General features: G+C 44.6%; 1 protein-coding gene across 1 annotated transcript; it reads left to right on the forward strand.

The window, feature by feature from the left end:
- Nucleotides 1-1,500: 1,500 nt before the first annotated feature.
- On the forward strand, nt 1,501-2,664 carry LOC123164252 (dirigent protein 6). Its single transcript, XM_044581668.1, has 2 exons — nt 1,501-1,829; nt 2,213-2,664. The coding sequence occupies exons 1-2, from the start codon at nt 1,555-1,557 to the stop codon at nt 2,415-2,417; spliced, it is 480 nt and encodes a 159-aa protein (XP_044437603.1). The 5' UTR covers nt 1,501-1,554; the 3' UTR covers nt 2,418-2,664.
- The last annotated feature ends 8,560 nt before the right edge of the window (nt 2,665-11,224 follow it).

An 11,224-nucleotide genomic window follows, 5' to 3' on the forward strand; every position in this document is an offset into this window, starting at 1 on the left:
AGTTTGCCATAAAGAATTTGAAGTTATGATCCCTCTCATCCAACTTCAGCTGCAGCACAGGCCCAGGCTGAGATAGCTAGAGCTGCTACTACCACTGCTAGTCCTAGCTCTTCGACTTCTCCAATGCTCAAGACTAAGACTGAGCAGGTGATATATCTTCTTCAAGCTACTTAGAGGATTGAGTGAGGCGTAGCTAACCTCATGAAAAACCAGGAGAGCTCTTGATGTCAAGGTCACTGAGAGTCAGACTACAGTTGATAAGCTCAAGGCAGATGTTTACGATGAAAAGATGAGTAGCAGTGATGATAACGGTGACACACTTCCGACCACGACTCGGTTTCAGACCATGCCCCAGTTTGTTGCTGTGTTGCGACTTCAGATACTCGAGCCATTGTGTCTGCTCCAGCTGCTGCACCCTCGGTTACCCATCCAGCAAATTACACTGTGCCAATTGCCTAATCCAAGCTCGGATGATAGGCTCCTTCGCATCTTCGTGTTTAAGTAGAGTTGAGCCAGCTAGGGCCCACATACTTGCAGTTAGGTTGGTAAATCCTACCTTGCCGCCTGATGACGCGATCTTTTCTTGTGGAAGAGTTGGCTGCCATGGCAGCATTTCCTGCCGATGACGTTGATGCTTCCATGCAATGCTTCTAGTTTTGGTCCTACTCGGAGCTGTACATATGTTGACAATCTATAACTGCACACATTATTTCTCCGTGAGCAGAAGTATAGAAGGCTCAAATCCACCCCGTCCGCTCTTCCGTGACGCCCCGGCGCAGCATTCTGGCGAGCCACTTCTTCGTCCGTTCCCCTTCCTCCCTCTCTCCTCCCTCCCCACCCCCTGCCGCCTAGGCGTGCTGTTGGGCAAAGCTTGGGTAGTGTGGGCAGCGGAGGGGCTCCTTTGCCGTCCTGGCATAGTGGTGGCTGCACGGGATGTGGACAGCAGGTAGAGCATTAGGCTTAGCGTGGGCTATGGTGGCGGCTGCACGGCACGTTGATCGCCAAAGCCTGATCACGGTTTTCATAAGGCGACGATTCCATGAGATAGGCACAGGTACAAAATCTCAATGATCATGCCTTCAAGAATGAAACAACATCCACAAATGTTGTCATCACCACACCAAAAAGACTTTGTCCAAAGAACAGCAGACCAATGGCATGGACAATGTCCGAGACATACCCCATTATTTCCGTCCGAATTAATGAACTGTTAAACGTGATAGAAAATAAAAGATAGTACAATTTTCATCGATGAGGTACAGTGCGCTTGGTGATCCAGATTTTTTAAGAGATGCCCTCTAGTTGGGAGAGATTACCAGATCTAGATCGGGTCGCTTGGGATCTAATAAGTCTGGAAAACTCAGCATACTTACGAAATTAAGGCTGTATACTAAGTTTGGAATCTCGTGCGTGCACATGGTGCAGTCAGCAATGAGACGTTTTCCCAGCTATAAGTACATCTCCTTTCTTTCTTTCCTAAGTACAACCAGCTAGAGCTAATAGTACCCAACTAGCTTGAGTAGTACATTTCTTGCACATCCACAGAACTCGATCATGGCGGCCGTTCCTCCTAATGTCGAGGTCTCCATTGTCCCTGCACCCACTACATACAGAAAGACTATCCTCCGCAATCTGTGGTTGGGCCGCACTGGTGATGACACCCAGAAATCCCTTCTTGAGGTGGCCAAGTTTGGGCATTACGTTGTTGTCAACTGGACTGTATTTGAAGGAGAGGGCAACGGGGCGAAGCTAGTCGCCCGTGGACAAGGAAGCACCATAGGCGCCGGTAGCTGGATATCTACTTACGTCATAGTGTTTGTGGATGGCAGGTAATCACAAGTATTTAAATCATCGTATTTATAAGTACTATATCCTTATCTAGTGTTTATATCCTCATTTTTTTTAGTGACAGAACAGTTTAGAGTTACCCTAAGTTAAACTTTTGCAAGTCCGATATAGTTGACCCATAACGTACGCGACATCTGCGGCACGAAATATTTACAATTATATAATTCATTCATGATCAAACTAATGATACCAATTCAATGTGGTACAGATGTTGGTATGTTCTCTTCTGTAAATATGGTCAAACATGATGATGTTAAAGCTTGGAAAAAAGCTCACTTATTTTCAAAAAGAGGGTCACCTTTCCTAGTACTTTTTGTTTCCTTTATTCAACATGATATTATTGTATGCCATGTTTCATGCGCAGGTTCAAAGGATCCACCCTTCAAGTGATGGGAAACGCCTTGGGTGTTAATGGTCAGTTGGCTGTTACTGGTGGGACTGGGGAGTTTGCTCTTGCAAGTGGTATCATCAAGGTGGATTTTGACAAACTTACTGGTGTTGACCACCTTACGGTGGAAGTGTATACACCAGTGTTCTTAGGACCGTGTTATGCAGCAGCGGAGAATTAGTCCCTTGGGCCTGATCAGATTTACCAGTTGCTCTGATCAAAATAAAGTTTTTGACTTAATCTCAGTTTCATCCATAATATGAGGGATACTGGTTGTTCCCAACTCATGTTTCCAGTTATAATATTTTTAGTTCATCTCAAAGCTTCTTACCACAACACCAAATGTAATCCTTTTCTCATTCAATGTTGGTGTTTTCGTGCCATCAATGTGCGATTTTTCTTCAATAATGATACTTTATATTGATATCTTTGTCGCATCAAGGCTATTGAGATGTCAGTTAAACCTTGAGCTAGTTAGATATACTGAAGGCGTTTTGTTCAACACCTCAGTTGCCAACCCTCCGTATCAAAATACATTGTTAAAAGGGAATGGTGTCAAAGTCAAATATGTTTGCTTCAAGTCGGTGACATAAAATTGATCATGCACGGTTGAAGGGAATGGTGTCCATAGACCTTCCAGGTAAGGTCATCATGATCTTACAATGCTCAAGTCGATCGATTCATGGTAACGCAAAAATCATCATGCACATTTGAAGCATGCACCCATCACCTGAAGTGTGAACCCCGCACGGGGTCCACATTTCAGGTGATGGGTGTAGATGAAGCGCTATGTTACGGTCACCAGCTATGTTACTCAAATTACCTCTCGCCTCGTTAACTAAATGTCACATAAGCAAAATTGCTGAGCTAAACCCTATGTTATACTGTGCAAGTTTCTCCCAATATGGTCAGTCTAAAGGGGGTGATTCATGTTGTTATCATATTATGGTGGCCATTTATTAGTTTTTGTGGGACTAGCAAAAATGCTCGTGCGTTGGAACCGGAGAATGCTTAGCTCATGGGTCCGTGTGTTATCATGGGAGAACACTCATGTATGTGATGCTATCAAGATTCGTCTTAATCAAAAACTTAATTATCAATTTTTTAAAGTATCATACATGCACAATACATGCATTTTTCTACATAAAGAGATACGTGGTTGAATGCCCATGCATTGCTATGGAGAAGAAAAACAACTGATTGCATCTTTCCCACTTTGCGATTACATCTAGGCACCTTGATCACCACAAACTCACTTGTCACCCAAGTAACATAAATCAACTTTAGTCATGACCAACATGGGAGAAAAGTCTCTGATGAAAAAAACTACGGATAGAGGTACTCTGGGTCGCCAGTTTGGCAAAGATGCAGTCGTTGACAACCTAAATTTGCTCATAGCGTCCTAGATATTTTGGGAAACATTATACATCAATGTCACGGTTAGCAATCTCAACCATAGTATTGTCTGAATCTCCGTGCAAGAATTCAGAACATGCATCCTACCTACTTCTGCTTCTCAGCTTGAGAACCATTTAAAGTAAACAACTGAGCATTGTTGCCATGGTTAGAAATTCAATTGGGTTAAATTAGCAATGCATGTACAACATACCAGACAAAATCTGAGTTTATACACACTACAATCATTGTGTGACGTCCCCGATTTGCCCGTACACTAATCATGCATGTAAATGTGTACGACAAAGATCAGGGAGTCACTAAAAGATATCACAATACAACTCCAAACACAAATTAAAGTCATACACGCTTTATATTACAAGTCAGGGGCCTCGAGGGATCGAATACATAAGCTCGAATACAAACGAGTCAGTAGAAGCAACAATATCTCACTACAGACATAAATTAAACAAGTTTTGCCTTACACTAGTAGAAAAAGGACCTAATGTGAGACACATTAGTCTCGGTTTGATTTTGGCCTGGTACTAATGGTACTATTAGTGCCGGTTCGAACGGCTATGCATTAATGCCGGTTCGTGTTGAACCTTTAGTACCGGTTCGTGTGACGAACCGGTAATAAAGGGGTGGTGGCAGGCTGGCGTCAGGCCAGGGCCCCACGATCACCTTTAGTACCGGTTTGTGGCACGAACCGGTACTAAAGAGCTAACCTTTAGTACTGGTTCGTGTCATGAACCGGGACTAAAGGGGTCTGACCTATAGTACCGGTTGGAGAGACAAACCAGGACTATTGGGCAATTTTCAAACTCTACCCCCCCCCCAGTGTATCGCCATTTCAGTTTCGAAAAAATCAAAAGAAAATGATAAAAACTTCAAAAAATAAAATCCTTTGAGAGGTAGTTATATTACTACATCTACTAGTTACGAAAATTTGAAAACTTCAATTTGGACATGTTTTGCAAAAAGTGTAGGGAAAATGTAAAACGGCTATAACTTTTGCATATGATGTCAGAAAAAAACGTATAATATATCAAAAAATTCAGCACAAAAATCCACATCCGATTTGTCCGCCTATGGCCTGTTTGCAATTTTTTAGAATCCTCAAATTCCAAAAGGAAAAAAAGATATGCTCAAATTTCAGTTTTTTGGTTAAATCTGGTCAACTATGGTCAAACTACTTATTCAAGAAGTATTAATGTTACTACGTAATTATTCAAGAATATTAGTGTTACTAATTAATTATTTCAATTTTTTGAATTTTGGTCAAATCTGGTCAAACTATGGTCAAACTGTGGTCAAACTTATTCAAGAAATATTAGTGTTACTAAATAATTACTGTTTTTTAGAATAATAGTTTCAAACTCAAACGGTGAAACGTGTGACCTAATGCTCAAGCTAAACTATTGAGGGTTAATAGGATTAACAGCTTACATTTGTTAGGAAAACAACAAGTGCAGAGTTGGAAAGTAGAGGGAATACAACTCCGAAGTTAAGCGTGCTCGGCTGGGGGAGTGAGAGGATGGGTGACCGGCCGGGAAGTTAGACGATTTGGAATGAGTGGTCCACACTTGAGTAGTTAAGAGGGGTGATTAGAGACTAAATCATCAAATAATTCAGAAAATTGAAAATCCAAAAAAAAGTTCAATTTTTTTTCCAAAATTTTCAAAAAAAAAAACCTTTAGTACCGGTTGGTAACACCAACCAGTACTAAAGGTCCCCCATACCATGGCGCGAGCTCACGCCACGTGGTGGGCCTTTAGTGGCGGTTCGTGCCGAACCGGTACTAAAGGGGGGCCTTTAGTCTCCACTCTTTAGTGCCGGTTGCAGAACCAGCACTAAAGGCCCTTACGAACCGGTGATAAAGCTTCGTTTTCTACTAGTGTTAAGAAGGCTAGCACAAACATCAACGATCGAAGAGGCAAGGCCTCCTGCCTAGGACCTCCTAACTACTCCTAGTCATCGACGGTCTCCACGTAGTAGTAGGCACCCTCGGAGTAGTAGTAGTCATCGGTAGTGGCATCTGACTCCTGGGATCCGTCATCTGATTGCAACAACCGGAAATAAGAGAGAAGGGGGAAATGGGGTAGCAAAGCAACCGCGAGTACTTATCCAAAGTACTCGCAAGCATCAGATCTAGACTAAGTATGCATGAGTATTAAAGGAATGAGTTGTATCTGTGGACTGAACTGCAGAATGCCAGAAGAGAAGGTGAAAGGCCTAGCCTATCGAATACTAGCATCTTCTGGAGAGCACCATCTTGCAGAATGAGTAAAGAAAAGCATTTTATAATTAACAAAAATGTTCTATCAATAACACCTAGAGATCCTTTCTGGACTCCCTGTGAGAAAGCAATCCCGGAGCCATCATCATATCCAACACATATCTCAAGTATCCATTTCTAGTTATAATAGATCAGGATACATCTGCGAGCGTCCATTACAGTGGACACGACTATTCGAATAGATAACTAACTTGCAGGGGTGCACCACATTACCGAACACGCTTGATTAACTCTGGAAGGAGACACTTTCCTGGGTCATGCCCAGCCTGGGAAGATCAACACGTCGTAGCCCTACCTAGTCTCCATAAAGAGGTCCCCGCCGGTCTACATCCTAAGCGTTCCGGGGTGTTGGGCCCATCGCCCTTTGCACTCTGGGTCATTCGAGCAGGGCGTACCAGGCACCACCTCTGCCTGGATGGAGCCGGCCCAGCCTTCCCCCAATGCTGAACTGGATGTCTGACACAGTTTTTGCATAAAACGTACCACGTCGAGGCCCATAACTATTCTCGTGTGGCGGTTAGTGCGTATAGGCTAGTTGCCCACTCAAATCAAATTCACAAACCTTTTAGTGCATTATTTAAAGAGGTGACGACTGTCAGGACAAGTCCGGAGCTATCACCACACTAGTGCAGAACATGCCTTTATCACCGGTTCGTAAGGGCCTTTAGTGCCGGTTCTGCAACCGGCACTATGGAGTGGAGACTAAAGGCCCCCCCCTTTAGTACCGGTTCGGCACGAACCAGCGCTAAAGTGCCCCCACTTGGCACGAGCCAGGCCCGGGTGCTGGTAGACCATTAGTACCAGTTGGTAGCACCAACCGGTACTAAATGTTTGGAGGTGTTTTGGTTTTAATTTTTATTTTTCCATTAATTTTGTGTTTTCCATTTAATTCTTTTTTGTTTGCTGGTATTTTACGATACTACATATTGTACACGTTATGCATATATATAAATAGATTTTCTCGTAGAACTGATCATATATATATAATCGAATGTCTCACAACCACCATTAATTATTCACACATACACATGTATATATATATACAATTTCTCCTACATGTTGCCTTGGTGCCTTCGGAGCACGATGACAAGTGGTTCATGGGGGCGGTAGCGGGTAATAGTATTCTCCTTTGGGATCTATGACCTGGTCGAGCAAAAATCCCGCTATTTCCTCTTGAAGTGCTCGTATGCGCTCCTCTGATAGGAGCTTGTCCCGCACCTCTTTGAACTGTTAAGAAGGAGATCAATATGCATGTGTATTAGTTGTGTGACTAGATATCGACAATCATGTAAGATTTGTGAATAGTGTTCTGGCAAACGTACCCAGTCCTGTCTATCAGATCTGCTCCTTTCGGACGCCATCATGCGAATGTTCTCGCAAACGTAGTATGCACACACTTCAGTCCCCGGCGCCTGCTTCAGGGCCTTTACGACAATAGAATTTAATCAGATAATAATTAATCAAGCATGTTAATTAATTAATGGTATTGAAACAAGAATTAAAGAGATGGTAGCTAGCTAGCTAGTACTACTTAATTACTTACCTTGGGTCGATACCAACATAGCTTTTGTCGCCATTTTCCTGGAGTCACCTTGATGTACTTTGCCCAAGCCCTGCCCGCCGGCAAAGAAAATTAATAAAGGGGTTATTAAAAATAGTTCATATCAGGAAATGACGAACTAAATAGGCCGAGATATAGTTAATAATGATTGAAATAACCTGTCGACTATCCCCTTCACGATGCTGTAGTCACTATTTTTTTAAGTAGTGAGTCCAGTACTTCAACTTTTCCTTCGTCAACTTTAATGTCTAACAAGATCCAGTGGAAGCTGCATGCGCATACGTTTGCATGTATAAATTAAGCGGGCATGTGCATAACACTAATCAACTATAACCCTAAACCCTATACACTTATTAACATCTAGCTAGTAAGCAAAAACAGAATTTGTAGTACAAGACAGTGTGACTCACTCGAAGTTGTAAGGAAGTAGTATATCTTCATTGCTATTGAGGCGCTTCAAGAACTCTAGCATGCATTTCTCTACATCTTGTCTACACCATTCCAATTTCCATGTGTATTCATTAACGGTATTTGGGTCAATGAACCCAATGCCATAGCGTCCAGCTTTTTTCATTTCATACATCTTCATCCTGCATAATACCACAGAAAAGAATATATAGTGAGGATATATAATTACAGGTAATTAATGATCAATCAATGAGCACTAGAGCTAGCTTGAGACTTAAATTACAGAAAGAAATCACTTACAGACAATAGCAACTGACGATAGATTTGTCGAGTGCATCTTGATTGAATAACTGAAATAGTTCTGAATACTCAATGGCCAGAGCTTTCTTATGGAAGTAATGATCTTCCTCGACTTGCACCATGAGGGACTCTCGATTGGAAATCTTGGTAATTTTCATGTACCAATCATGCAATTCATACATTCTCGTTGGGAGGTTCTTGACCTCCTCGGGCTCGACCAAAGGTTGGCCCCGGACATATTTCCGTTTTATTTCCTCCTCTCTAAGCGGAGGCATGGGCTCGATCTCGAGGAGTTGTCCAACAGTGATCTTGAGCATTTCAGCCTGCATTATATGCTCCTCGGTTATTACCACATCGCCCAGCTCGGGAACGTAAACGGTTTGCCCACAATAATATTGGGCGCGCGTACTCTCATGTGTTGTTGGCACAACAAGCGGGGGGGGGGGGTCGATTGCGCCGCCTGTTCTCCCAGCTGGGGAACGGTTTTCCCGCATTTTTTGACAGCTGCTTGTTGGCTCGAGCTCGAGCTCGCTTCTTTCTGTAGTCGTGCTCGATGTGCCTTCTTGATTTGGCGCTCATAGTCTGAGTCAACAGGCTTGGGAGCTGGTGGTCTAGCCATACGAATGAAGTGGTCAATCTTTTCCTCAGGCACTTTCTCCCTCGGCGGCGTTGCCGGTTTCGGTCGAAAATGAGCGTCCACTTCGGCCCGCACTATTGCATCGTTTTGCTCCTCGGTCATGTCGTAAGGCCTCTGAGGAAGAGGAGCGAGGCTGCTTGGACCATATTTATATCGCTTGTCTCCGCCTGTACTTTCTGTACTACCTCGACTCGTACCGCTACGCACCATAGCTGCGGCGTGTCTCTTCTGCGATTGCTTAGGCGGCGGAGACGGCTGACGTGGCTTAGTTGGAGCAGGAGGAGTGGCCTGACGCTGTGCTGGACTTGAAGCAGGAGGTGTGTCCTGACACGGTGTCGGACTTGAAGCAGGAGGTGTGGCCTGACGCTGTGCCGGACATGAAGCAGGAGGTGTGGCCTAACACGGTGGCGGACTTGGAGGAGCGGGAGTCTGCTGACACGGTGGCGGACTTCGAGGAGGAGTCGGCAGACGCGGTGTCGGTGGACTTCGAAAGATGATGCAATCCTTTTTCCATAGGATGAAACGATGTATGGCCTCTCCCAGTGTTTGCTCGTCGTCACCTCCAGGAATGTCAAGCTCTAGCCCCGAATATGGGCCCACCACCTCATCAACCAAGACACGAGCATAGCCCTCTGGAATCGGGGCTCAATGGAAGGTTGCTTCGGGGGTAATTGTAAAAGCAACGGCGTTCGCCACCTTCATGGATATGTTCTTCATTTTGTAGTGTAGCTCACAGTTAGTGTTCTCTATGATGTCATCCACAGGGTATGTATCCAGCAGTGCGTCGCCCGGGGCGGAACCAACGCTGCTTCTCGGCATGGATGGGACGGTGCTATCCAATGCTGGATGATCATCCGCTTGCTGCTGCCGCTGCTGAGACCCCCTTTCCTGGCTAAGTGAGTCGATCTGCTGCTGCTGGCTGGAATTTGAGTGCCAAGTCCGCGTGCCTTGCTTCTAGGCCTTGAAGGCGTTCCGCGTCCTGCTTCCTCTGCTCCTCCTCCAGCTTCCTCTTCTTCTCCTCCTCCATCTTCTTTCTTGCACGGGTCCTGTAGTCGTCGTTCCATTCCGAAAAGCCCTCATACCAGGGAATAACGCCCTTGCCTCGTGTTCTTCCCGGGTGTTCAGGATTTCCCAGGGCGCGCGTAAGCTCGTCGTTCTCTCTGTTGGGCGTGAACACCCCCTTTCGAGCATCTTCTATTGCGTCAAGTAACTTTTGTTCTGCTCCGTTTAGACTTGCCTTCTTCGAAACCAGGCCTGTCTTCGGGTCCAACGCCCCCCCATGCGCATAGAACCAAGTTCTGCACCTGGGGGCCAGCTCCTAGTAACCGGAGTGACCCCTGCATCCTCCATCTCTTGCTCAGACTTATCCCACTTAGGCATTGCCACCGCGTAGCCACCTGGACCCAGCCTATGGAACTGCGTCTTTTTTGCGGCATTGGCCTTGTTTTTTCTCGACCGTTCCTTAGATAATTCTGATTCCTTGAATTTCACGAAAGCGGGCCAGTGTTCTCTTTGCTTCTCCAGTGTTCCCTTGAATTCTGGAGTCTTCCTTTCTGCAGCGAGGTAGTTGGCCCATACAGTTTTCTTGTGGGTGTTGAATGCAATTGCCATCTTCTTAAGAGCAGCGTCCTTGACTTTCTGCACATCTGCATCAGTGAAATAATCTGGTAGGGTGAAATGTTCCATCAGAGATTCCCAAAGCTTTTGTTTTGCTCTGTCGTCGACCCAAGTAACATCTGGGCGTTTAGTTTTTGGCTCTTTCCATTCTTGAATGGAGATCGGGAGTTGGTCCTTCACAAGAACTCCGCACTGACGAACGAACTTGCTCGCAATGTTCTTAGGCGTGAGGGGTTCGCCACTAGCTTTGATGGAATCGATGTTGTACTTTACACCCTCCTTCAACTTTTTGCTCGGGCCGCGCTTTGTCCTGCTGTCTGTAGAAGCAGATTTGCTCGATCCGGAGGGCTGAAAGAAGAAAGATCGATTCGTTAATATATCTTCAAATAAAAAAACATGTGATGATCACTAGATGCCTGCTTATATAAATATACCTCGCCGGTAGTCTTTGTTATTTCAAGATCAACATTGTATTCGTCATCATAATCATTGTCTGCGTCATCATAATCATAATCATAGTTCATGACTTCATCAGCTCGGTCGTCGAGATCGAATATCTTATCATCACCCTCCCCGGTATTGTTCAGATATTGGGAGCCGTCATTTGCTTCATTCAGATCATCTGGCCTGCTAGGGCTGCGTATGATCTCGAACAGGGCCTCTTCTCCCTCTCTGCCGGTATTGTCCGCCATAGCTTTTATTTAACTAATACAGAAGAAATATAAAACAATTTAGTATTCAAATTACAATGCATGGATGCAATCAATAAGG

The sequence above is a fragment of the Triticum aestivum genome, chromosome 1D (assembly GCF_018294505.1).
Source record: "Triticum aestivum cultivar Chinese Spring chromosome 1D, IWGSC CS RefSeq v2.1, whole genome shotgun sequence".
NCBI classification, from domain to species: domain Eukaryota; kingdom Viridiplantae; phylum Streptophyta; class Magnoliopsida; order Poales; family Poaceae; genus Triticum; species Triticum aestivum.

Coding starts and splice junctions, on each gene's coding strand:
- LOC123164252 (XM_044581668.1), top strand. CDS start 1,555: ATGGCGGCCGTTCCTCCTAATGTCGAGGTCTCCATTGTCCCTGCACCC. Junction 1,830..2,212: donor ATAGTGTTTGTGGATGGCAG/GTAATCACAAGT, acceptor TTTCATGCGCAG/GTTCAAAGGATCCACCCTTC.